This window comes from Gekko japonicus, unplaced genomic scaffold (assembly GCF_001447785.1).
Source record: "Gekko japonicus isolate JY-2015 unplaced genomic scaffold, Gekko_japonicus_V1.1 scaffold131, whole genome shotgun sequence".
Taxonomy (NCBI): Eukaryota; Metazoa; Chordata; class Lepidosauria; order Squamata; family Gekkonidae; genus Gekko; species Gekko japonicus.
In genome coordinates, this window is record NW_015167061.1 from 637,994 (window position 1) to 660,532 (window position 22,539).

Below are 22,539 nucleotides of genomic sequence, written 5' to 3' on the forward strand. Positions count from 1 at the left end.
CTTTGCAAAAAGCGCATTGCCCTTTCCAGAGGAGCCAGGAATCCTACACTGCTTTCTCCCTGTTCTGTTAGAATATAGTCTCTGCTCAGGGTTTGACCTGCTCTGTTCAGAAGGGGGGAAATTAGAGGAAACATTGTTTGCATCCCCTTGTGTGAGGAGACAGACAGACCAAGACGTTACCAACCGGTTTCACACTTTTATAAAAAGCGTCTGTCTTCTGATAAATAAAGTCTTTAGCGGATCAGCTCAGTCCTGTATCCCAGCGGAAAAAGAACTCCCAAAGGTCCCTTTTGCGGCGGTTGGTCAGTCCTCCGTCTCCCCGTTGCTCTCTTCTGCCAAGTCCACATCACCCTCCTCCTCCTCCTCCTCCTCTTCCGGTTGTTCTGCCACGTCTCCTGTGAGCTGTTCGAAGTCTCCCGTCTCGGCACACCATACGCTCCTGATGGTCACCTTGAACTCCGCCATTTTGTAGCCGAAGAGTTTCTGAAAGCAAAGGACCCGTCACACACACTCAGCGGCCGCCACCCGGGACTCTTTCTGCTGTGAAAATGATGCTCTGGATCCTAGCGTAGGCAGGTGGGTCCAGATTTGCGCAAACTGATCATTCTTTTGGGCGTTTTGCTGCCATCTCACCTTGGTAGCAAGGAGGACCAGCAACTTAAAGAAGAAAACCAACCCTGAACTAAACGGTAGAACGATCTGAAAGTAGATCTAAGTTCCACCTCCCAGTGAAAAAGGAGAAGACAAAAGAGGCTCAAGTTTTGGGAGGTTTGCAGTAGGACAGGTGCTCAGTTCTTTTCTCTTCCCCCCCACCCCCCATTTTCACTGTCTAGAACAAGAATCTCAATCAGGAGTGGCAAGGGGCGACTATTTGGGGCTGTACTTCATTCACTTTAAACGCCACCCCCCTTATTAATTCATAGGCAAGGATCAGCCCGCAGAGACTCCTAGAATGTTGCAAAGAAAGCGTCAGACCAAGTCCTTCCTTGCACACCCCCGCCTTGTACCCTGTCCCTCAATAACAGTGGTGGCGAACCTATGGCACGGGTGCCAGAGGTGGCACTCAGAGCCCTCTCTGTGGGCACGCGTGCCATCGCCCCAGCCAGGCCCAGACCATCATTAAAGTGTTGAATTCTCTGCCAAGTAATTTTAAGTAAATGAAAGCATTTGGGATTGCTTTCCTTACTTTGTTTGGATCACCTTAAGTTAATGTATGAGTTGTTTTTTCTAAAGTAAAACCTCAGTATTCAGGTTAAATTGCCGTGTTGGCACTTTGCGATAAATAAGTGGGTTATGGGTCGCAGTTTGGGCACATGGTCTCTAAAAGGTTCGCCATCACTGCTCTATAATAAAGTCTACAGGCCATAGAAGTGAGAGGATTCCCTTTTGAGGCCTTTAACTGGCTACTTACCAGGATGCGTGCCTGTTCGGGGGTCAGGACATCTCCCTCTTTGCAGACCTCATAGTCGGAAATCAGTGTCACCACGCCTGCAAAACACAGAAAGACCCAGCTTTGACAGAAAATAGAGGAAAGCTGATGTGAGGCGAGAATGAATTACTGTCCCTCGCTCCCAATAGCTTACTATGGGCAATACCGTGACGTGATGTCTGTCAGCTAACCTCCAGGAGGGGCCAAGGGGAGGGGCCGTGGCTCAGTAGAAGAGCCTCTGCTTGGCGTGCAGAAGGTCCCCGGTTCCATCCCCGGCATTTCCAATTAAAAAGGGCCAGGCAGGTGATGGGAAAGACCTTCTCCGCCCGAGACCCTGGAGATCAGCTGCCTGTCTGAGTAGACAAGACTGACTTTGATGGTTCAGTCGAAGGCGGCTTCAGGTGTTCATGTGAACAGGCTTGAATTGGCACAGTTGTTTCTTGCACAGAACTGAGCTGAAATGGATGGTCCTGGGTCTCCTAGCCAAGTTCACCTTTAGGGACGCTGGGCACACTCTGCCCTTCGAGGGCACCGGGTAATATTCCACCAGGGCGAGGTTATCCAGGGGACTTGAAACCCTGCTGGGGAATGGAGGAACTGACTTGTGGAGGACTGGCGGAGCAGACCATGGGGCCCCGCAGCTCAGGGGTCTTCTTGAGCCCTCAAACCCAGGGCCAAGAGCACGAATACTGCTGCGAAGGACAGCCAGTTGCCTGCCTGCCCGCTGTTGGAGGGACTGGTAACTTTAGCTGCAGAGGGGTTAGAGAACGCCTTCTTGCTCAGACCGAGAGCCCCACAGGTTATGAGCAAAGCCCTGAGGAAGGGTGGGACTTTCCCTCCCTCCATGCATGGCCTGTTTAGGAACACATAATCAGTGCAGGAGAATGTTCTGTGTCGAAGTGTGGTCCCGCTCTGGACACTGCTCGCATCTCTCAAGACCCATCACAAACCTTTTTTCAGGGCGGTGGGCAATCCCAGCTGCCGCAACTGAGGCTCCATGGAGTGGGGAAACTGCTCCAGCGGTCCCTGATCCAGGCCGACGGTGAAAGTTGCCTTGTTCCCTGACCGGGCAAAGTCCACCTCTTTAAACTCTGCAAACCAGCTGGGGAGAAAAGGAGAGACAAATGCCGTCTTGAGCAGGGGGTGACTGGGACACCCTGAGGACAGGCAACAACTGTTAACTAGACCTTGGATCGTTACCATTAACGGGAAGATCATGAAGGAGACATGGGAATGTGGGACCAAGGAACAGTCACTTCATTTATTCACAAGGTGAGCAACAGCCCTGTGCTGAAGGGGGCTGTGTTTGCATACTCCCCCAACTTTCACATGTTTGTTCTCTTAACAATAACCATGGCCTCTTAGTGAGAGAAATGGTGCTCTGAAGCTTGGAGCTTGAAGGCCAGGCTTTTTTAAATGGCCAGACGAGGGCTACAGACACTTACTCAAGGACTTCAGCTTTGGTGCGATTGGAGAAGAGAAGGCCAACCTCTCCCCGCAGATGTTTGCTGACCTAGAAAACAGAGAGGCTTGAAGAATTAGGGCTCCCGTCCCAGAGCAGTGACGCCTTTCCCCCTCTTGGAGCTGCGCCACTAGGGCTTACCTGGTGCAAGTTCTCTTTGTATTCGTCAGCCGGGCTCCGTCCCAGGGCTACCATCATCACTTTGTTCTTCCCAAAGAAGATTCTGCAAGGAAGACGCAACCAAATGCAGCGGTGAGGGAAGACCAGGGAGTGAATCATGCATCCATTCTCAGCTGTGAGAGTTAAAATACTCTCCCAAATTAGTCAGCTCAATTTTTACTCTAAAATTAAAAAATGCAATTCTAAAGCACTTGCTAATGAACGAGCTTATCAGCTTAATTTGTTGTGGTATCTGGATGTTAGCCTTTCAGGTGTGGGGGTGCATTTGTATCCACTTCCCCTCTCCCATTTCTCCCCATTCTTTTTAAACCCTCCAGCTGAAAAGCTCAATATCAGGAGATATTTGGAGAAGAGGCCTCACCTGCTGTGCTTCCAGGCATTGCGGATATCTTTCAGTCTGTTGTTTCTGACATTGGCAATGGAGAAAATATAGACATATTTGTAGATGTCCACAGATTTCCGGAGCTGATGGCAAAGAAATTCGGATGTTACAGCAGAAGATGAAATTCCCCTCCATTGAACAGTTCTGGTAGGCTCTGAACAACAAGTCAAAGTCAGGCTCCTCATATTAGATGGAAACCAAAAAATAAGGGGAACCAGTGTACATGAAAAGGTAGAAAGCACAAAAAAAACGCTGGCTAAAGATAAACAAAAATGTATAAAAATAACATTTAATGCCAAGTACAATAATACAGTCATGTAACTACATAAAGCCAAGGCGTTCTTACAAGAAACAACAATAATACAGAAAAATAAAGTCCCAAAAATTTCAATGTGTCTCTCCCGTTGTATTGTAATTCCATAGTCCAACTTTTGACATACATGATAGAGTGGACTCATATAGTTCCTGGGAAATCCATATAATCTTGAGATCCATAAGCCATAATATATCTATGCAATTTATACATATTGTCTGATTGTTTATCCTCATTTGTGCTTGTCTTGAATTTGTATTTAGACCAACTGTAGCTTATCGGTTTTCAAAAAGAATTATTCGAAACGTGGCAGCTTGCATCCGGACTATGCGTCTCCATGGCTTGGTTTGGTGTCGTGGTTAAGTGCATGGACTAATCTGGGAGAACCGGGTTTGATCCCCACTCCTCCACTTGCACCTGGCTGGATGGTCTTGGGCAAGCTGTAGTTCTGATAATGAGCTGCTCTTGAAAAAGAGCAGTTTCTGCCAAGAGCTCTCTCAGCCCCACCTACCTCACAGGGTGTCTTGTTATGGGGAGGGGAAGGGAAAAGGAGTTTGTAAGCCACTCTGAGACACCTTTGGGTCGTGAAGGGCGGGGTATAAATCCAATCTCTTATTATTATTATTATGGATTTCAAGATTATATGGATTTTCCAGGAACTATATGAATCCACTCTATGATGAATGTATGTCAAGTTGGACTGTTGAATTACAATACACAGGAGCGAAACACATTGAAATTTTTCGGACTTCATTTTTATGTATCAGACTTGTTTTGTGTAAGAACACCTTGGCTTTATATAGTTATCTGACTGTATTATTGTACTTGGCATTAAATATTATTTTTATACATTTTTGTTTATATTTAGACAGCATTTTTTTGGTGTGCTTTGTACCTCCTCATATTAGATAGCATCCGATATGCAAGCAGAGAGCCACCCAAATGATAATTCTTCCCACATGAGAAGCCTTGCAACAAAACATTTATTTGCAGTCTTCCTGCCCAACTGTGACAACTTCTGACCTCTCAAAGAATGGGAGAGAATAAGAATTCCTTCAGTATTGTTGCCCTTTCAGACAATTTTGCTTTGGCTTGGAAATGCACGGCTGCGATGATGACGTGACTTACCTCTCCTATCAAGTTCTGCTTAAATTCTAAACCTTTCTTGGGGGTCTTGGTCAAAGAAACTGGGAAAACAAAAGCAAAGCTTCAGTTTGACAAGATAGCTGCACATAACCAAAAAAAAAAAAGGAACGGCACAAAAGCATTTGTCTGTCTTGCTCGTTTCTCTACTGCTCCCTGATCCCTTTTTCCATCTCTCCACCACTCCCTGGTCACCTCTTGAGATCTATAATCCCTCTCTAGCCCCGCTTGTCTTAATTTCTGTATTCAGCACTGAGGATATGGATGGCGTATATTATCCCACCTCCCTGCCAAAGCTCTTTGGTGAGTGCACCACAGCTTCTTAGATCCCAGATCTCTACACCTCATCAAAAGCCAGCTCCAGCTGTTGCACAGTTCAGGATCTCAGTAAGAAAAGTAAACAGAGCAAAGGGATTCAGAAAAAGCCCAGGTACATCTGCACACAACTGGCTGCAGTCCGGTTACTCTATTTGCATAATTTATTTATTTATTTACAGGGTTTAACAGTTGCCCTTTTACAATATTGGCAGCTGGGACACCTAACAAAGGTTTAAAACAATCCCTTACAGGACCCCTTCCCCCACACCCAATAAGAAAACTCGGGCTGTGAAGAGCCCTTTCCCTTTCAGCAAATGGGCTGGTGAAGGACAAAAGCCGCAATGAATACAGCGAGACTTCCCTCTGAATAAGGCACAGGCCGAGTTTTAACAGGCTCAGAGGCAACAAGGACAGGAACTGCGCAGAGAGGTGGGGAAGAATCAATACATATTGACCTGGGGCACTGCATAATGGTTAGGGGACTGAGCTACAAACCGGAAAGATGCCTGTTCTACTCTCCCTCAGTTAGGTGACTTTAGGCAAGCCCCTCTCAGCCTGAATGGAGCCACTGCAATGGGAACGGCCATAACTCAGCAACTGCTCTGCATACAGAAGGGCAGTTCATTTAAGATGTTTCAGCCCGTCTGCCTCCTAAAGAGGGCTCCAAGCAGACTGCAGTTTTTAAAAAAGATACCAGAATAAAACACTCCAGCCCCCCAGCATAACCAACGGAGCAAGGCTACTCCCCCAGCCCCTACCCACCCTCCAGGTAGACTCTGGAGATCTCCCAGAATTACAGCGGGAGCAGTGACTCCCAAAAGCACCTACCCTGCCACAAATTTTGCCAGTCTTTAGGATGTTACTGGACTGTCGCTCTTTTCTGCCAAAAATTCAAATTAAATACTAATTAACCGCTACAAAATGCTAATTCCACAGCAATAGGCAAAGGCTACAGTCACACACACTAAACAATCCACTGTCAATGCACTTTCCAACACACACTAAACAATCCACTGTCAATGCACTTTCCAACACACACTAAACAATCCACTGTCAATGCACTTTCCAACCAGTATTCCGTTCACTCTAAGTTGGGTTAGTGTGAACTAGCCCACAGTAATTTAGCCTCTGGGTCACACATTTGTCTCAGCTCAGGGGCTCCAGAGCAAACTCATTGATGCAGCGGCTGAATCACTCGCTCACAACTTCAATGCCAGTAGCTCACAAAGTAGCATTTCTGCTCACAAGACTCCACAGCTTAGAGGGAACATTGCTTCCAACTGGATTTTACTGTGTGAAACTGGCAATATCCAGTTGGAAAGTTGGATTGACGGTCGATTATTTCGTGTGTGTGAGCGCAGCCAAAGAGCGGCCAGTCAAAACCTGGACTCCACTTGGCACATTCCGGCCATACGCAAGAACGGGGCAGCCTCCCCACCCATGCGTCCTCTAAGCTGTAGAGTCTTGTGTGAGCAACTGGCATTAAAATTGCGAGTGAGCAATTTGGCAGCTGCATAGATGACTTTGCTCTGGAGCCAGCCTTCCTGAGCGGAGACAAAAAAGTTTGAACCAGAGGCTAAAGAACTGTGAGCTAGCTCACACTAACTCAGTTTAGAGGGAACACTGCCCACGGCTCGGCCCAGTTGGTCTATCTGGCTTTACCCGTGCAGGCCCGGCTGCCTTTCAAAGGGGCGGGCTGTGTTAGCTGTGTTGTGGGTTTCTTTTTTTTTGGGGGGGGGGGTCTACTCAGAGAAGTTTCAACCAATGCTCCCTCTAAGCTGTGGAGTCCTGTGAGAAAAATTTCTACTTTGTGAGCTCCTGGCATTAACAGTTGTAAGCGAGCGATTTGGCGGCTGCATAAATCAGTTTGCTTTGGAGCCCTCCTCCCTGAGCTAAGACAAACAAGTGTGAGCCGGAGGCTAAAGAACTAGGAGCTAGCTCACACTAACCCAGCCTAGAGGGAACACCGCTCACCCTTCTTGTCCCGCTTGGACTTGGGCATCTCGCTCCCGCACGTGCGCCGCCTTCCCTGCTGGAGCTGCGGCCGCGGGGGCTGATGGGAGAGAGGGAGAGGCGACCACGATGATGCCTGAGCCCACAAGGGACAAACCGCGCCTCCTCGGGGACGGTCAGAGGTCCCACACAGCGCCTCTCTGAATTCTCCTCCGGGAGAATCGCCTTTGAGCCTTCAGGCTCCCGCCCTTCATTTTTTTGTGCCCCACAGTTGTCGAAAAGTCAGGCTCCAGATTAGACACCTAGGACTGAAAAGACCTAGGGAAAGTAATCTGCCGTCTCTATGGTCTCGCGGTGCCTGATGGGATACCGGAGGCCTTCCGCGGCTCTTTCTCCCTCTCTCACCGCCGCGGCTGTCATGGCGGCGTCCAGGCTGTGGGGGGTCTTGGCCTGCCTCTCGCTGCTGCTCCTCCTCCTCCTCCCGGCCGACGCCGTCTACGAGGACCAAGTGGGCAAGTTTGACTGGTGGGTGAGAAGCCCGGGCCGGTCTTGGCTCCGCCTGGGTCGAGCTGCGCCAGACCCAGGCATGACTTGCGGAACTCGCTGCCACGAGATGCAGCCAGTGTTCCCTCTAAGCTGAGGCGGTGTGAGCCAGCTCGCAGTTTTTTAGCCTCCGGCTCACAGATTTTTGCCTTCGCTCAGGAAGGAAGGCTCCAGTGTTCCATCTAAGCTGAGTTGGTGTGAGCCAGCGCACAGTTTTTTAGCCTCTGGCTTGCACATTTTTGCCTTCGCTCAGGAAGGAGGGCTCCAGAGCAAACTAATTCATGCAGCAGCCAAAACGCTCGCTCACAACTTTAATGCCAGCAGCTCACAAAGTAGGATTTTTGCTCACCAGACTCCACAGCTGAGAGGGAGCATTGGATGCAGCCCTAGTTTAGGGCACGTTTGAGGGACTCAGTAAACCAGTTCTTGAGAGGGGGTGCGGGTCTCGTAAAGGGATCTCAGCCCTGATGGCGAAATGGAACCTGCCTGTTCAAAGGCAGACTCTGAAGAATGGAGAAAGCACCGGGGGGGGGGCGCATTTGGTGTCACTCTCATGAGCTTCCTGAAAAACCACCAACAGGCTTCTGTTGGAAAAGGGGGGGGGGCTATCGCATTTGGTGTCACTCTCATGAGCTTCCTGAAAAACCACCAACAGGCTTCTGTTGGAAATAGGAAGGATGGAGTTTTGGCTTGATCTAAGGGCTAAAGAAAATTGAAATAAAACTTTAAATGTGAAAAAGCACTGTACCTCCAGGTTCATATGCCGGGCCTAGTCCTTGAAGGTTGTCTGATTTGTGGCGTGTTTGTGGGTTTTCCAGAGGCATCTGGCCACTGTAGGAAACAGAACACCAGTCCAGATAGGGCTCTGGTGTGATTCAGTAGTTATGCTTTTAAAAGCTTTCTGTCTCTTTGAACGTGCCATCGCTCTCCCAAGCTAAGCTAGAAATGTAAAGCCTTCATAACTTTGGGCTGTATGTATTGCTTGTTGCAAGTGTGTGTATGTATGTATGTATATATATATACACACACACATACATACATATATACACACTTACCTTTCTCTTGCACACTAATTCAGGAGGAATTGTCACAGCTGACATTCTTTGTTTTGTTTTTTGACTAGGAGACAGCAGTATGTGGGAAAGCTGAAATTTGCTTCCTTGGAGGCCTCCCAGGGCTCCAAGAAGCTTATTGTAGCCACAGAAAAGAATGTGATGGCTGCTTTCAATTCCAGGACAGGAGAAATCCGTGAGTATCTGTAACATGGCAGGCTCCTTATTCCCCCAGGAACCCCTGGGCACATTAGCAGCGTGTACCAACAAGATGAGTATGAGGGGGCAGCGCTCATCTGTGGGGGGCATTGCCCCCTAATGCCCCCCACGGCTACAGGCCTGAGTATGACTAGGTATGTGTTAGCATCACTCCTGGTTCTGATTTGTATAAGACAGTTTGGAATATTTATAATATTGTTCATGGGGTGGACTCCTCTAACTCAATAGAACAGATGCTAAATGCTTTACTCAATATTTGGGAAGTTCCAGCGCTTAGTAGCAGAGCGCTTTGTTTGCATGTGGGAGGTCCCTGGTTTAATCTTTGACATCAGGGGTGGGAAAGAGACCCCTGCCTTGGCTAATCACTGATCTGACTCTGTATGGGGCAACTTCAAATGACTCCTGGTTCTTTTTCAAGTGTGGCGCCATGTGGACAAAGGGACAACAGAAGGGGTGGTAGACACCATGCTGATCCATGGACAAGGTAAGCAAGTGGTTGAGGCCATAGCTGTGTTATTTGTGATCAGTAGAGAGCCTGTTTGGTGTAGTGGTTAAGAGCAGCGGACTCTAACCTGGAGAACCGGGTTTGATTCTCCGCTCCTGCACTAGAAGCCAGCTGGGTGACCTTGGGTCACTCACAGCTCTTTCAGCCCCCCAAATAAACCTAGCTCACCACAAAAACAGTTAAATAGAGTTTCAGGCTACGAGACCATCTTTGGATCTCCTGGCTAACCTACACCCACTGCCGTACAATAATTAATTAATTACGATTATTAAAATGCTTCTGTGTGTCAGCTGCAGTTCACTGTAATGCGCTTTTATCTTTCTGGCAAACCTGAGTACATGTGCAGGGTCTTGCCATTTGGGACAACGTAGTTATGACATCACAGTTTAAATCCAGTTTGAAACTTCCAGGCTACTTATATATATGTTTAGGAATCACATTTGCCTGGGATGGCTTCTAAGAACTGGGGTGTTAAGGCTGGGGGTGACTCGCCTAAGGCCACCTAGTGAACTCGTGGCAAAGGTGGGGCGTGGAGTGGGTGTTTCCTGGCTAAGGAGTAAAGGCATACTATAGAGTAGCCTCATTGCAGTTGCTGATGGTTGAGCCTTGTGTTATAGTGTCATAATTTGTGTTATAGTGTTAAGAGATGCAGCTCAAGTATGCAATTCAGCAGATTTTCAAAGGTCCTGGAATATGATGAAAAATAAGGGAAATGAGATGTGGGTCCCTTACTCTTTTCTGTGCTGCATTTGTGGGCTGTGCTGCCAGTTTGGTGCGGTGGTTAAGTGCGCGGACTCTAATCTGGGAGAACCGGGTTTGATCCCCCACTCCTCCACTCGCACCTAGTTGGATGACCTTGGGCAGGACATAGTTCTGACAAGGGCTGTTCTTGAAAAAGAGCAGTTCCTGTCAGAGCTCTCACAGCCCCACCTACCCCACAGGGTGTCTGTTGTGGGGAGGGGAAGGGGAAGGCATTTGTAAGCTGCTCTGAGACACCTTTGGGTAGTGAAGGGCGGGGTCTAAAACCAATCTCTTCTTCTTCTTTTGACCACCTTTTTGTGTGCCTGCGCCCCCCACCCCCCCCCCCCCCGGCAGATGCCATCACTGTTTCCAATGGGGGTCGCATCCTTCGATCCTGGGAGACCAACATTGGAGGCTTGAATTGGGAGACATCCATGGACACGGGCAGGTGAGGGGGTTCAGGGATCCAGGAAAGAGGGATGGGCAGTTTATTAGGAAGGGCAAATGATGTTAAGCTATGCATTTGTTAATGTAAGTTTCCAGATGGCAAGTTTGGTGGGACTGCAGGACTCTGTAAAGTACGTGGCGGTCTTGAAGAAAGGTGCGCTGTCCCTTCACTACCTCTCCAACGGCCACCAGAAATGGGTGGAGCAGTTACCCGACAGGTAGGGTCTACTCATGAGCTGAGCTCTTCTGTTAGCAACTGATCAGATCCTCTTAGCTGTCTGCCTGCCTGCCTGCCTGCCTGCCTGCCTGCCTGCCTGCCTGCCTGCCTCTCATCACTGTGAAATGATGCTGGTAAGGTGGGGGGAAGAATCTTGTGTTCTTTGAAAAGAGTGGCTTGAGCAGGTGGGATCAGCAGAAGGCAGCAGTAGCTGTAGATAAAAATGATGTGGGAAGAATGAATGCAGAGAAATCATTCGCTGTCCGAAAAGAATATGCGGCTGCCCACATCTAACCAGCGGCAGATGAGGAGGTCGTATCTCTTCCAGGCTACACACAGGAGCTGATATGGCCGGATTCTAGGGCAGCAAAAAAGTTGTGGTGATGACTGGTTATGTTAACTTCCGGTTTTCTTCCCAGCGAGACTGTCCAGTATCAGCTGGTGTATTCTTATGGAACCGATGTGGTGTATGTCCTTGGGGTCTCTCCTCAGAGCCATGTGAACATCCTCGCCTTCAGTGTTGAAGATGGTGAAATTGCAAAACAGGTAGAGCGTGCTCTGGGCTTGGAGCAGTCGGGTTTATTTTTCCAGATGGCGCTCTGATTGATATTTTGGAAAGATAGCTTGACCCTGCAGCTAAGAATTTACCAGTTCAAACTGAAGTTTGTATGCGCTTACTTGGAGGTAAATCCTGCGGAACTCACCAAGACTTACCTTTATGATCAGACTGTATATAATTTTTAGCCATTTTATTATTTATTTTATTTATTTATTTATTTTGAGATTTGTATCCCGCCCTACCCTTACGGCCCAGGGCGGCAAACAAGCGGCAGCGCCGGAAATAAAACATAGATTACATTAAAACCTTAATAACTTTAAACTAAAATGGTGCTCTACAATTCAATATTAAACTTCAAGATGGTCAATATCCCTCACTGGCGGCCGATGGTAGACGAAAAACAGGAACGCCAGAGAATGTTCCTCTTGGGGCAGCAACAACCCTTGCCCCTTTAAGCCATGGAGATGGTAAATCACGCCACGGTGGTGGTAACGTGGCGACGGCGGCGGCTCCTACTCGAAAGCCTGGCGGAAGAGCTCCGTCTTGCAGGCCCTGCGGAACTGTACCAGGTCCCGCAGGGCCCGGATCTCCGCCGGGAGCTCATTCCACCAGGTAGGAGCCGCCACCGAGAAAGCCCTGGCTTTGGTTAGGGCAAGCTTGATATCCCGGGGGCCTGGAACCTCTAAAAGGTCCAGACTCCCCGACCGCAGCGCTCTTGGGGGAACATACGGGGAGAGGCGGTCCCTCAGGTAGGCTGGACCCAGGCCATTCAGGGCTTTAAAGGTAAGAACCAGCACTTTGAAACGAATCCGGTATGCTATAGGCAGCCAGTGCAGCGCTTGCAGCACCGGCCGGATGTGGTCCCTCCTTGAGAGACCCATCAGCAGCCTAGCCGCAGCATTCTGCACTAGCTGCAGCTTCCGGATTAGCAACAAAGGCAGCCCCAAGTAGAGAGCGTTACAGTAGTCTAGCCTCGAGGTGACCGTCGCGTGGATCACAGTGGCCAGGTCCTCGCGGCTGAGATAGGGGACCAACTGCCGGGCCAGCCGAAGATGATCATAGAATAGGTGATCATAGAATAGGTGGACCAATTGTCAGAAAATTGTCAGAAAATTGGTTCACTGGACACAGTATTATCCATGTTGATGGTAGCAGCTCCCCAGGATCTCTGGCAAGGGAGAATCCTTCCCGACATGTGGCCTGTGACACTCTTGAACTGGAGGTGCCAGGGATTGACCCTGAGGTCTTTGGAATGCAAAGTTGGGGCTCTGCTATTAAGCCACAGCTGCCTAACATCCACCTGTAGTGACTTTGTCTTTTTAATGTCTCTCTCTCTCTGTTCCCCCTCCATACAGAGTAGGGTGGAAGCCCCCTGGATAAGAAGCCTCAGCCAGTCTTGCGCAGTCATGGGAGAGGCTGTGCTGGTGTGCGTGGACTTGGCCACGGCCTCCCTTTACACCTTCTCCCTGGACTCCAACGAAGAGATGAAGCAGGTTCTGCTGGAGGTGAGGAATCTAGAGGGAAGCTCGTCCCCAAGACGGCCAGGAGAGCTTTGGTTGCTCGTGGGGCCTTGCTAAAGGGTTGTGGCTGTCAGGATGAGGTTGTGGGTGGCTGTCCTTGAATCCAGATCTGGAGCATAGCTTCTCTGAGCCAGGGACTTGGGCTGAAGGTGGAGGCAGATGGAGGGGCTGATCTGCGCAGGAGGCACAAAGTGGCCCAGATTGGGGCAGAAGGCCAGGCTTTACTTCAGGCCGGTCAGCCCAGGGGCCTCATCCTGCCTGCCAGTGACATACTAATGCTGCACATCTCTTTCTCCTCCTGCACTTGAGGAAAGCACACAGAGTCTTCGGTAGCTCAGTAGGCTGTCCTATACAGTTCCAGCCCCAGGGGAGAGCCACACACATTCCCGTGAGGTCCTTGGAGAAAGGATAGCATGAAAGAGGCGGAGGAAGAGGGGCAGAAGCCCACCAGGTCCAGGAAACTTTTCCCTGGGGGGCTTAAAAGGTGCCAGGCGAGGGTGCCAGCGACCCTGGAGGTGCCCTGGACTCTGTCTGCCTGGCTGATCCTGCAGCCTTTTTCTTCCGCAGTCCCTTGGACTCCAATTCACGGAGACTTTCCAGGCCCGTCTCTGGTCCACTCAGCCGAATCCTGCCAGCGCTTCCCGAGCTCAGTTCTTCGTGCAGCTCTCCCCGACCCATTTTGCGCTGCTGCAGCATCGGAATGGCGTGCTGAGCCTCCTCCGGGATTTCCCGCAGGTAACGGAGAGAGGCTGCTAGTGCTTGAAATGCGAGAGGGACGGAGAGGCCTGGCCAGGTCGCCCGGTCAGAGCCCAGCCCCTTGGAGGAATGTTCGGGGTGTCCCCGTCCACCTTCTTGCCAAAGCGTTCCTTCTTCCTCCTCCTGTCTCTCTCCCAGGCGGGCCTCGTGACCTTTGCAACGACGAATGAGAAGACGGTGGCTGCAGTCCTGACTTGCAAGGCGGAAGCGGTAAGAGCCCGGGAGGCCAGCTGCCTCGATCGTCTGTGGAATGGGGCCTGCTTTTGCTGGGAGTCGGTCATAACGAACCATCTGTCAGGCCCTAAGAAACACAAGTAGCCGAAGGCGGCTGAAGTGTTCTGCGTAAGGTGGGAAAGGCAGGCACCTGTGTTGCTGTGGCTGGGTTGGGCTCCCCTTTGGAAGGGGTTGCTGGTGGTGCTGTTAGGGGGAATGTTTTCCCCCAAGGATTACAAGAAGAAGAAGAAGAAGAAGAAGAGGTTGGATTTATACCCCCTGGCCCTTCTCTGGGAGTCTCAGAGCAGCTTACACTCTCCTTTCCCTTCCCCCTCCCCACAACAGACACCCCGTGAGGTAGGCGGGGCTGAGAGAGCTCTGAGAGAAACTGCCCTTTTTCAAGAACAGCTCTGACAGAGCTATGGCTTGCACTCGGTCATCCAGCCAGGTGAAAGTGGAGGAGTGGGGGAATCAAACCCGGTTCTCCCAGATTAGAGTCCGCGCACTTAACCACTACACCAAGCTGGCTCTCGCAAAGCAAAGGTAGAGGGTTAGAAACACTCCCCCCGCCCCCTGCCCGGGCAGCATCCAAATTACCCGAATGCCCAATTCAACACAAATATTTTAAGTTGGTTCCTGGAGCCAGCCAAGCAAGGATAGCTGAGGGGTGGGGGAGGGCTCCATAAGGGATGTGCCACCACCAAGGAGGCCGTTTCCCTAGGAGGTACTCGCCTCCAATAAAGGGTGCCACACAGAGTAGGACCTCTGTGGATGATCTTGCCGGGCAGGCAGTCCTGTAAGATCTGGGTGAGCCTGTGTCCCTAACATTCACTGTGGATTTGGCATGAGTATTGCAGACCTGACCCCAAGCTCTGCCTTGGTGGGGTTTTTTTTAATTGCAGAAAGCCAGGCACCCAGATGACCCTCAGCTGGCTAGCTGGTTCAGACAAACCCATAAGTAGGAAAGATTCCTGTGCCTCTGAGAGTAGCCCAAGCTGGTGCTGTGTGGTTAAAACTGGATAGGAGACCTGGGAGGAGGAGATCTATCTTACATATGCCGAGGAATGTTTGATGAAGTTTTTATTGGCCGATACTTATGATTCTGTCTCACGCAATGTAGCTAAATATTGCTATTTGGTAATTTAAAAGCGTAGAATGTACTGTAATTCGAGCCATTAATGACGGAATTGACCGGTTTCGTATTTTAGTATTTAAGGCTGCAAGGATTCTATGTCGTAGACTCGGTGTTGTACTATTTTGGTTTATTTTGCTGGTCTTATGACTGTTCTTAATAAAATTTGGGAGAAGGAAATCGTTCTGTGGTCTCCTCTGACAGTGGGGGAGGCATTGTTGCCTTTGACTCTGCTGCTTTCTTTAAATTAAACTCTTAGATGATGCCCTCACAAGCCTTTTCACTTCGTTCGGTCTTGGTGCTTGTGTTCCTGATTTCTTTTGTGCTGTCGAAGCAAGAAAAGAAAGATTAACGTTCTTATGAAATGAGGAAACAGAAAATGGTGCAAGGATAAATATGGGGTGGTGGTGGTGGATTTGCCAATTCAGGCAAATAGATGGGGGGAGAGAGGGGGAGAGAGAGAGTCTGCCCTGGGAGGTGGTGGATGCTCCTTCGCTGGACGTTTTCAAGCAGAGGCTGGATGACCATCTTTCGGGCATGTTGTAGATATGTAGGGCTATCTTTCAGCTATGCGCCTGCAGAGTGCAGGGGGTTGGACTGGATGACCTGCAAGGTCCCTTCCAACTCTAACATTCTATGATTCTATGACTACCAAAAAAGAGAAGTAAGATCAAAACAGGGATTTTTTTCGCACAATTCGGTAGCGTCCTTAGTTTAAAAATCCTCCCCTGCTTGGCCATGTTTGCTTATCAGACAAGATTTGGAGGGTTAGACTTGCAAGCCCAAAGTCGCCCCAATTAATCAGTCCTTCCCCCTCTTCTTCCCTCCCAACCCTGCCACCGCCGCAGGAATTCCTGTCTTGCCACAACCGGTCGTATGTAACTAACTTGTACTTGGCAGAAACTGGGCAAAAGCTGCTGGATACAACCATCTCCTTCACCTTGGAGAAAAGCAGCCCCCGGCCTGAGCAGGTAAGAGGAACCCGCTTGACCCATTTCCTTTCCCTTCCCCCGTACCCTGGCGGATCAGTGCAAAGGAGGGCTGCAGGCACTGAATCAGCAGGTGTCAATATGGTGATGTCTCCCCCCTCCCCCTTTGGGTAGCTCTACATTCAGGTCTTTCTGAAGAAGGACGATTCTGTCGGTTACCGGACTCTGGTGCAAACGGCTGATCACATGCTCTTATTCCTCCAGCAACCAGGTAATCTTGTATTGTGGTTGGTTCAACGTTCTCCGAGCTCTTCCTTGCCAGAGGTTTTCCCTGTTGGCAGCTGGATTGTTGCGAGTTAATTTTGGAGACAGCCAAAGCTGCTGATCCAGGAGTTCCTAGAGGTGGCTGAATGCCTCTGTAGAACAGGGGTGGCCAAACTTGCTTAACGTAAGAGCCACATAGAATAAACGTCAGATGTTTGAGAGCCGCAAGACATGAACAAATATTGCACATACATTTTTATTGGAAAATATGCAGAATTGCTTTTTATTAACATTAAATTACACTGCCAAAAATAAAAACAAAAGGGGTAAAAACAGATATTGATAATGACATTTATTTGTCCAATGATGTTTATTTGTTTGCTAATGATACTTATTTGTCTAAGAAAGAGAAAGAGAGAGGTGGAAGGAAAGCATGAAAGAGGTGGAAAGAAAGAGAGAAAGAGAAACAAAGAAAGCAAATAGATGGGGGAGAGAGGGGGAAGGAAGGAAGAGAAAGAGGGAGGGAGGGAGAAAGAAAAAGAAAGAAAGGTGGAAAGAAAGCAAATAGATGGGGGAGAGAGGGGGAAGGAAGGAAGAGAAAGAGGGAGGGAGGGAGAAAGAAAAAGAAAGAAAGGTGGAAAGAAAGCAAATAGATGGGGGAGAGAGGGGGAAGGAAGGAAGAGAAAGAGGGAGGGAGGGAGAAAGAAAAAGAAAGAAAGGTGGAAAGAAAGCAAATAGATGGGGGAGAGAGGGGGAAGGAAGGAAGAGAAAGAGGGAGGGAGGGAGAAAGAAAAAGAAAGAAAGGTGGAAAGAAAGCAAATAGATGGGGAGAGAGAGAGAGAAAAACAAAGAAAGTTAAATAGATGGGGAGGGGGCTTGGAGAACGCCTTTAATTTCAAATGTGTTCTTCAAGCCCTCTTCCCCCTCACTACGCCAGTTGGGCTTGGAGAAGGGATTTAAAGAGACAAATGCCTTCTCCAAGCTGGCGGGTGGGGGGAGGGGGCTTTGAGAACGCATTTAAAGTTGCTTTCTTTCTCTGCTCCCTCCCCCACCTCAAGCCTACCCAGGGAGGGGAACACTGGCTGGGGAAGGGAAGACCGATTGGGGAGGCCCCCCCCCCCCCCCCCCCCGCTTCCCCATAGCCGCCCTGCCGGGAGCCACACAATACGTGTGAAAGAGCCGCACGTGGCTCCCGAGCCACAGTTTGGCCACCCCTGCTCTGTAGTGAAATGCAGGTGTGTTTTGCAATCTGAGAGTCATTCTTTGTGACTGCGCCTTACAGAATCAGACCGTCAGTCCATCTAGCTCCGTATTTCTCCACTTTGACTGGCAGTAGCTTTCCAGGGTCACAGGAGGAGAAAGGCCTTTTTTGAGATCAGTTTCCAGAGATCCTCTGGTTGGAGATACCACGGATCAAACTCGGGGCCTTGTGCATGTAAAGCGGGTGCTCTGTTGTGGAGCCCAGTCTGTCCCCTTAAATCCATTTTTAAAAGGCCATTTCCCCAGCAGCCACCTTGTTAAATTGCCTGCGGTCCGATCTCTGAATGCCGGGAGTCCAGCACAACCCTTTCTATAGAGGGAAATCAGAATTGGTTTGCTGACCTTTCCTCTCTGCAGGGAAAGTTCTGTGGAGCAGAGAAGAATCTCTGGCGGAAGTGGTCAGTCTGCAGATGGTGGACCTCCCCCTGACGGGCGCGCAGGCCGAACTGGAGGGCGAATTTGGAAAGAAAGCAGGTAGGGGCTTCCGTTTCAAGGCTGCGGAGAACACGTGGCTGCGATGTGGCTCCCGCCACGCCAGGGCCTTCCCTCCCATACTGTCTCTGACTGTGTCTGCTGTGGGATAAGGATGCATCGCTTTCCACCGGAAGCTGTGGGGGGGGGAGGGGATGCTTTAGGACAGAATATTTTGTGTCACACGAAATGGGTGAGGGATTAAATGTGTTTCCTGCCACCTGGTTCCCAAGAATCATAAAGCCTCTATTTGTGGGTGTTTTCTGCTAGAGGGGGTGTTATTTTGGTTTTATGTGCTTATGGAACATATTTTATGTGTTTTATTAATATTGTAGTTCTCCTTGAGCTCCATAAAGAAGAAAGGCAGCTAATAAGTAATTTAAATAAATACTTCCGGAGATGTGTGTTTTTTGTAGCACACCCCCCCCCCAATAAAAGGGCAGAAGTTTAAAGAATTTTAACTGTTCTCTGGAGGACTGTGTGCCAGTTTGGTGTAGTGGTTAAGTGCACGGACTCTAATCTGGGAGAACCGGGTTTGATTCCCCCACTCCTCCTCCACTTGCACCTGGCTAAATGACCTTGGGCAAGCCACAGTTCTGGCACGGCTGATCTTGAAAAAGAGCAGTTTCTGTCAAGAGCTCTCTCAGCCCCGCCCACCTCACAGGGTTTCTGTTGTGGGGAGGGGAAGGGAAAGGAGCTTGTCAGCCGCTCTGAGACTCCTTTGGGTAGTGAAGGGTGGGGTATAAATCCAATCTCGTCTCCCTTCTTATCTGGCCTTGTAAATGGCCCTGGCCTTCTACACAAATTGCCCGGAGACCTTTGGGAGGCAAGGGAGAGGGGCCAGCCTCTTCCGGGGTGTTCCTTGCAGCTTTTGGCAATGAGGAAAAAAAATTGAATGGTATTTCTTGCTTTGTGTTTGGCTGCCTGGGAACCAGCCATTCAAGGTAAGGCAGAATTTCTTTTAGCCTCGCTTCTGTGACCTGCTTGCTTCTTGCTTACTCGTTCTATAAAAATCGTATTGATGTATAGCTTGACGCAGAGTCTAACCAGAAATGAAACGTTTTGACAGAGAGAGGCAGGAGATAACTTAATTCCTCCTGTTCCATCCTTGCGGTCTTCCTTGAGAACTCGCTTAGAGGTCAGCCTGCCAGCCACTGCTCTCTCCGCCCTCGCTTCCGGGCGTGAGGAGGGAGGCGACCGGAGCTGGGCCTTTTCCGCCCAGCTATGGAACGCCATCCGTGCAGTGACCTCTGTGGTGCCGGATTTGCTGACCCTTAGGCACCTGCAGAAGGCTGTGGTTCGCTCAGGAGTGTTGCTGACTTTTTTCATTTCTTGTGCCCTCTCACTCGATCTACTGCCATGCGGTCTCCTCTGCTGTCTTACAGATATTTCTGGGGTTTTTTTGGGTAGTGGTGCCATATTACGGTGTATGTTATCATGAGCTGCCTTGACCGTGGTGTCTTGTGGGGGGGGGGGAGACTAATCAGTCTTTTAGAGAAAGACATATAAGAGGTTTGCTGATTCCACTCTGGAGTCCCCCCCCCCTCCACACCAAAGGAGCACCTTCGTTCTCTCTTTCCCCAGCATCCTCTGCCTCCGAACAAAATATGTGAAACCTTCAGGCAGCTGAGGCTGGACCAGCACTCCTTTCCCCCTTCCTTGACTGAGGGAACTTCATTTCTCCCCAGTGTTTTTGTGACGTGCTGGCCAATGGAAGCACACAGCCACTGTGAGATGTGGAGCCACTAACATTCTGGCTGACTGGGCCCAATCCTTGTGTCACCCTGTCAGTCTCTCACCAAGTCAAGCCCCCGGACCCTCTTTATTTATTTATTTATTTATTTATTGGATTTGTATCCTGTCCTCCCCTTAACGGGCTCAGGGCGGGTTCCAACAATATAAATATAGTACAACAATATCAATACAATACAGCTAAAACCCTGTTAAGACATATAAAACATGCAACCCTTATAAAAAGCCAGTTGCCTCAGTGGCTGATAGGGCTGGGAATAAATTTCTCAGAAATCTGTACCGTTTAGGATCTCAGACCCAGGCTATAAAACAGGGGCCGACCCAAGCTGTAAATGGGGGCCGGCCCGAGGAGGAATGCCCGCTGCCTCAGCCCAAAGCCCGGTGGAAGAGCTCCGTCTTGTAATAAATCCCGCAGGGCCCCGATCTCACTCGGGAGCTCCTTCCACAAGGCAGGGTGCTGCCTGCCCTCTCTACCTGCTACTCTCCAGGGTGCCGGGGAGTCTCCCCCAAGCTGTCCTGCCGCAGCCTTGAGTGAGAGGCGCCCGGGGGGGGGAGACCGGCCCTTCTGCCTGACGCATCCCGCTGTGCCCTGGCCCTCCACAGCCTCCACAGCCTCTTCTCTCCTTTCCAGACGGCTTGCTGGGCATGGTCCTGAAGCGCTTGTCCTCCCAGCTCATCTTGCTGCAGGCCTGGACCGCTCACCTCTGGAAGATGTTCTACGATGCCCGCAGGCCCCGGAGCCTGATCAAGAACGAGATCAACATCGACAACCTGGCCAGGGACGAGTTCAACCTGCAGAAGATGATTGTGGTGGTGACGGCCTCCGGGAAGGTGAGGGGAGCGGGCTGTGCCCGAGTTTAGTTTCCATGCCCTGGGCTTGTGGTGAGGCAGGTGCTCCCAGCCAATGCGTCCCTCCAAGCCGTGGAGTCTTGCGAGCAAGAATTCTACTTTGTGAGCTCCTGGCATTAAAGTTGTGAGCAAGTGATTGGGCTGCTGCATAATTAGTTTGCTCTGGAGCCCTCCTTCCTGAGCGAAGACAAAAATGTGTGAGCCGGAGGCTAAAAAACTGTGAGCTGGCTCACACTAACTCAGCTCAGAGGGAACACTGGTGTGTGTGTGTGGGAGTGCAAACCTGTCCCCGGGGTACATTAGAAGAACAAGCCTTTTTTCTCCCAGCTTGAAAAACCTTTGCTGTACTTTAATCTCATGATCTTGTGGAAACAGACCTTTAGGGGAAACACTAAATGCTTAGAGGGCAGCTCATACGCCATATCCTTTACACTTTTAGTTTGTGACAACAATTCTGGAGTGCAGGCACAATTACCACCGAATGGGAGGAAGGTTTTAAGAGCAGCAAGCAACGCTCCCTCTCAGCTGTGGAGTCTTGTGAGCAAAAGTTCTACTTTGTGAGCTACTGGCATTAAGGTTGTGAGCGAGCCATTTGGCTCCTGCATAAATCAGTTTGGCCTGGAGGAGCCCTCCTTCCTGAGCTAAGACAAAAACTGTGAGATGGTTTTCTGATATAACTTACACAGAAGGAGCCTGTAACAGCAGGCAATTTTCCTCCCTCCTAATTTGCAGGCATCGCACTTCTTAACTTATGTAAAAGCTTCCCGTCAGGCCTGATGCGATTGTGGCTGCTACTGATATACGCAGATGGAGTCTCTGCACTGGCCGAGACTGAGACTGAAAGAGATCTTGGGGTTGTAGTGGAAACCTTGATGAAAATGTCGAGCCAGCATGCAGCAGAGGTGAAAAGGGCAAATGCAATGCTAGGAGTTATTAGGAAAGGGTGGAAAATATAATGGCCAATATTGTAATGCCCTTGTCGAAAGCTATGGTGCACTTGTAGAAAAGAGCAAGAGTCCAGGAGCCCCTTCAAGACTAACAGGGTTTGTGGCAGGGGAGGAGCTTTCGGGGAGTCACTGCTCGCTTCTTCAGATACAGCTAAGATGGGAGTCCATCTGTCCTCTATAACGGGAAGTGGAGTGATGTCACAAAAGGTATTGCAGGAAGCAATCCAGTTGATTAAGAAGCTGGAGCACCTTCCCAGTCAAGAACCATGGAAGAGGCTGGGATTTTTTTTTAGTGCAAGGAAAAAAGGCGTTTCCATGCCCTGTTTGTTGACTCCCCAGGAGAACTGGTTGGCAGCTGTGTGAAACAATACGTTGGATTAAAGGGACCACTGGTCTGGTGTAGCTGGATGACTGAATCAACAGATTCCTGGTTGGCATTCGGCTAACAAACTGGAAGCAGTGGTGTGGAGTGGGTCTGCTTGCTAACCACAGTTTATCCTAACGGGCTGAGCGGCTCTCGCCGCAGCCACAACTCCTCTTCCGGAGGACACTGAGATGCTGAGTGGGTGGGAAATGAACAGAGGCAAGCTGCTCGAAGCCGTGGCTTGCTTCATTTCTGAGCGCGAACCGTGCCTGTATCCTCCCTGTGACCCTTGTCTGCTCCCATTAGACCACGCCCCTCTCCCCCTGCGTCTCGCTAACCTCTCGTTTGATCCTTTCAGCTCTTTGGCATTGAAAGCAGCTCCGGCACGATCCTGTGGAAGCAGTACCTCCAGGATGTGAAGCCGGGCTCCTCCTTCAAGCTGATGGTCCAGAGGACAACGGCTCACTTCCCCCACCCCCCGCAGTGCACCCTCCTGGTCAAGGGCAAGGTCAGTGCCCGCTGTTTGGACTGGTTGGCTTTAGCACAGCATTAGCACAGAAAAGACCATAAAAATCAGGTTTGGTGTCAAGAAGTTAACACTTAATGTCCTCAGTGCATC

At 49.9% G+C, this 22,539-nt stretch overlaps 2 protein-coding genes across 2 annotated transcripts in view; one reads left to right on the forward strand and one right to left on the reverse strand.

Annotated features, from left to right (window-relative positions):
- Nucleotides 1-188: 188 nt before the first annotated feature.
- Nucleotides 189-7,272, reverse strand: MRTO4 (MRT4 homolog, ribosome maturation factor). The gene is made up of 8 exons (XM_015412607.1): nucleotides 7,202-7,272; nucleotides 4,895-4,953; nucleotides 3,433-3,536; nucleotides 3,033-3,114; nucleotides 2,875-2,942; nucleotides 2,380-2,531; nucleotides 1,412-1,488; nucleotides 189-483 (listed from the first exon to the last, which is right to left on the reverse strand). The coding sequence occupies exons 1-8, from the start codon at nucleotides 7,227-7,229 to the stop codon at nucleotides 304-306; spliced, it is 750 nt and encodes a 249-aa protein (XP_015268093.1). The 5' UTR covers nucleotides 7,230-7,272; the 3' UTR covers nucleotides 189-303.
- A 323-nt stretch (nucleotides 7,273-7,595) lies between these two features.
- The window catches only part of EMC1 (ER membrane protein complex subunit 1), a 31,457-nt gene continuing 16,513 nt past the window's right edge, over nucleotides 7,596-22,539 (forward strand). Inside the window, exons 1-14 of the mRNA XM_015412627.1 lie at nucleotides 7,596-7,705; nucleotides 8,847-8,971; nucleotides 9,413-9,478; nucleotides 10,595-10,688; nucleotides 10,777-10,905; nucleotides 11,324-11,450; nucleotides 12,819-12,968; nucleotides 13,551-13,718; nucleotides 13,878-13,949; nucleotides 15,933-16,055; nucleotides 16,188-16,284; nucleotides 17,895-18,011; nucleotides 20,392-20,591; nucleotides 22,279-22,428. Coding sequence (XP_015268113.1) covers nucleotides 7,599-7,705; nucleotides 8,847-8,971; nucleotides 9,413-9,478; nucleotides 10,595-10,688; nucleotides 10,777-10,905; nucleotides 11,324-11,450; nucleotides 12,819-12,968; nucleotides 13,551-13,718; nucleotides 13,878-13,949; nucleotides 15,933-16,055; nucleotides 16,188-16,284; nucleotides 17,895-18,011; nucleotides 20,392-20,591; nucleotides 22,279-22,428 — 1,725 coding nt within the window. The 5' untranslated portion in view covers nucleotides 7,596-7,598. The remainder of the gene's footprint in view (nucleotides 7,706-8,846; nucleotides 8,972-9,412; nucleotides 9,479-10,594; nucleotides 10,689-10,776; nucleotides 10,906-11,323; nucleotides 11,451-12,818; nucleotides 12,969-13,550; nucleotides 13,719-13,877; nucleotides 13,950-15,932; nucleotides 16,056-16,187; nucleotides 16,285-17,894; nucleotides 18,012-20,391; nucleotides 20,592-22,278; nucleotides 22,429-22,539) is intronic.

Bases quoted from the DNA above. Each gene is read 5' to 3' on its own strand.
- MRTO4 (XM_015412607.1), bottom strand. From the start codon at position 7,229: ATGCCCAAGTCCAAGCGGGACAAGAAGG. The intron at 2,943-3,032 runs GTAAGCCCTAGT...TCTGTTTTCTAG, and splicing joins ACAAAGAGAACTTGCACCAG to GTCAGCAAACATCTGCGGGG. The intron at 2,532-2,874 runs GTAAGTGTCTGT...TTTTCTCCCCAG, and splicing joins ACCAAAGCTGAAGTCCTTGA to CTGGTTTGCAGAGTTTAAAG.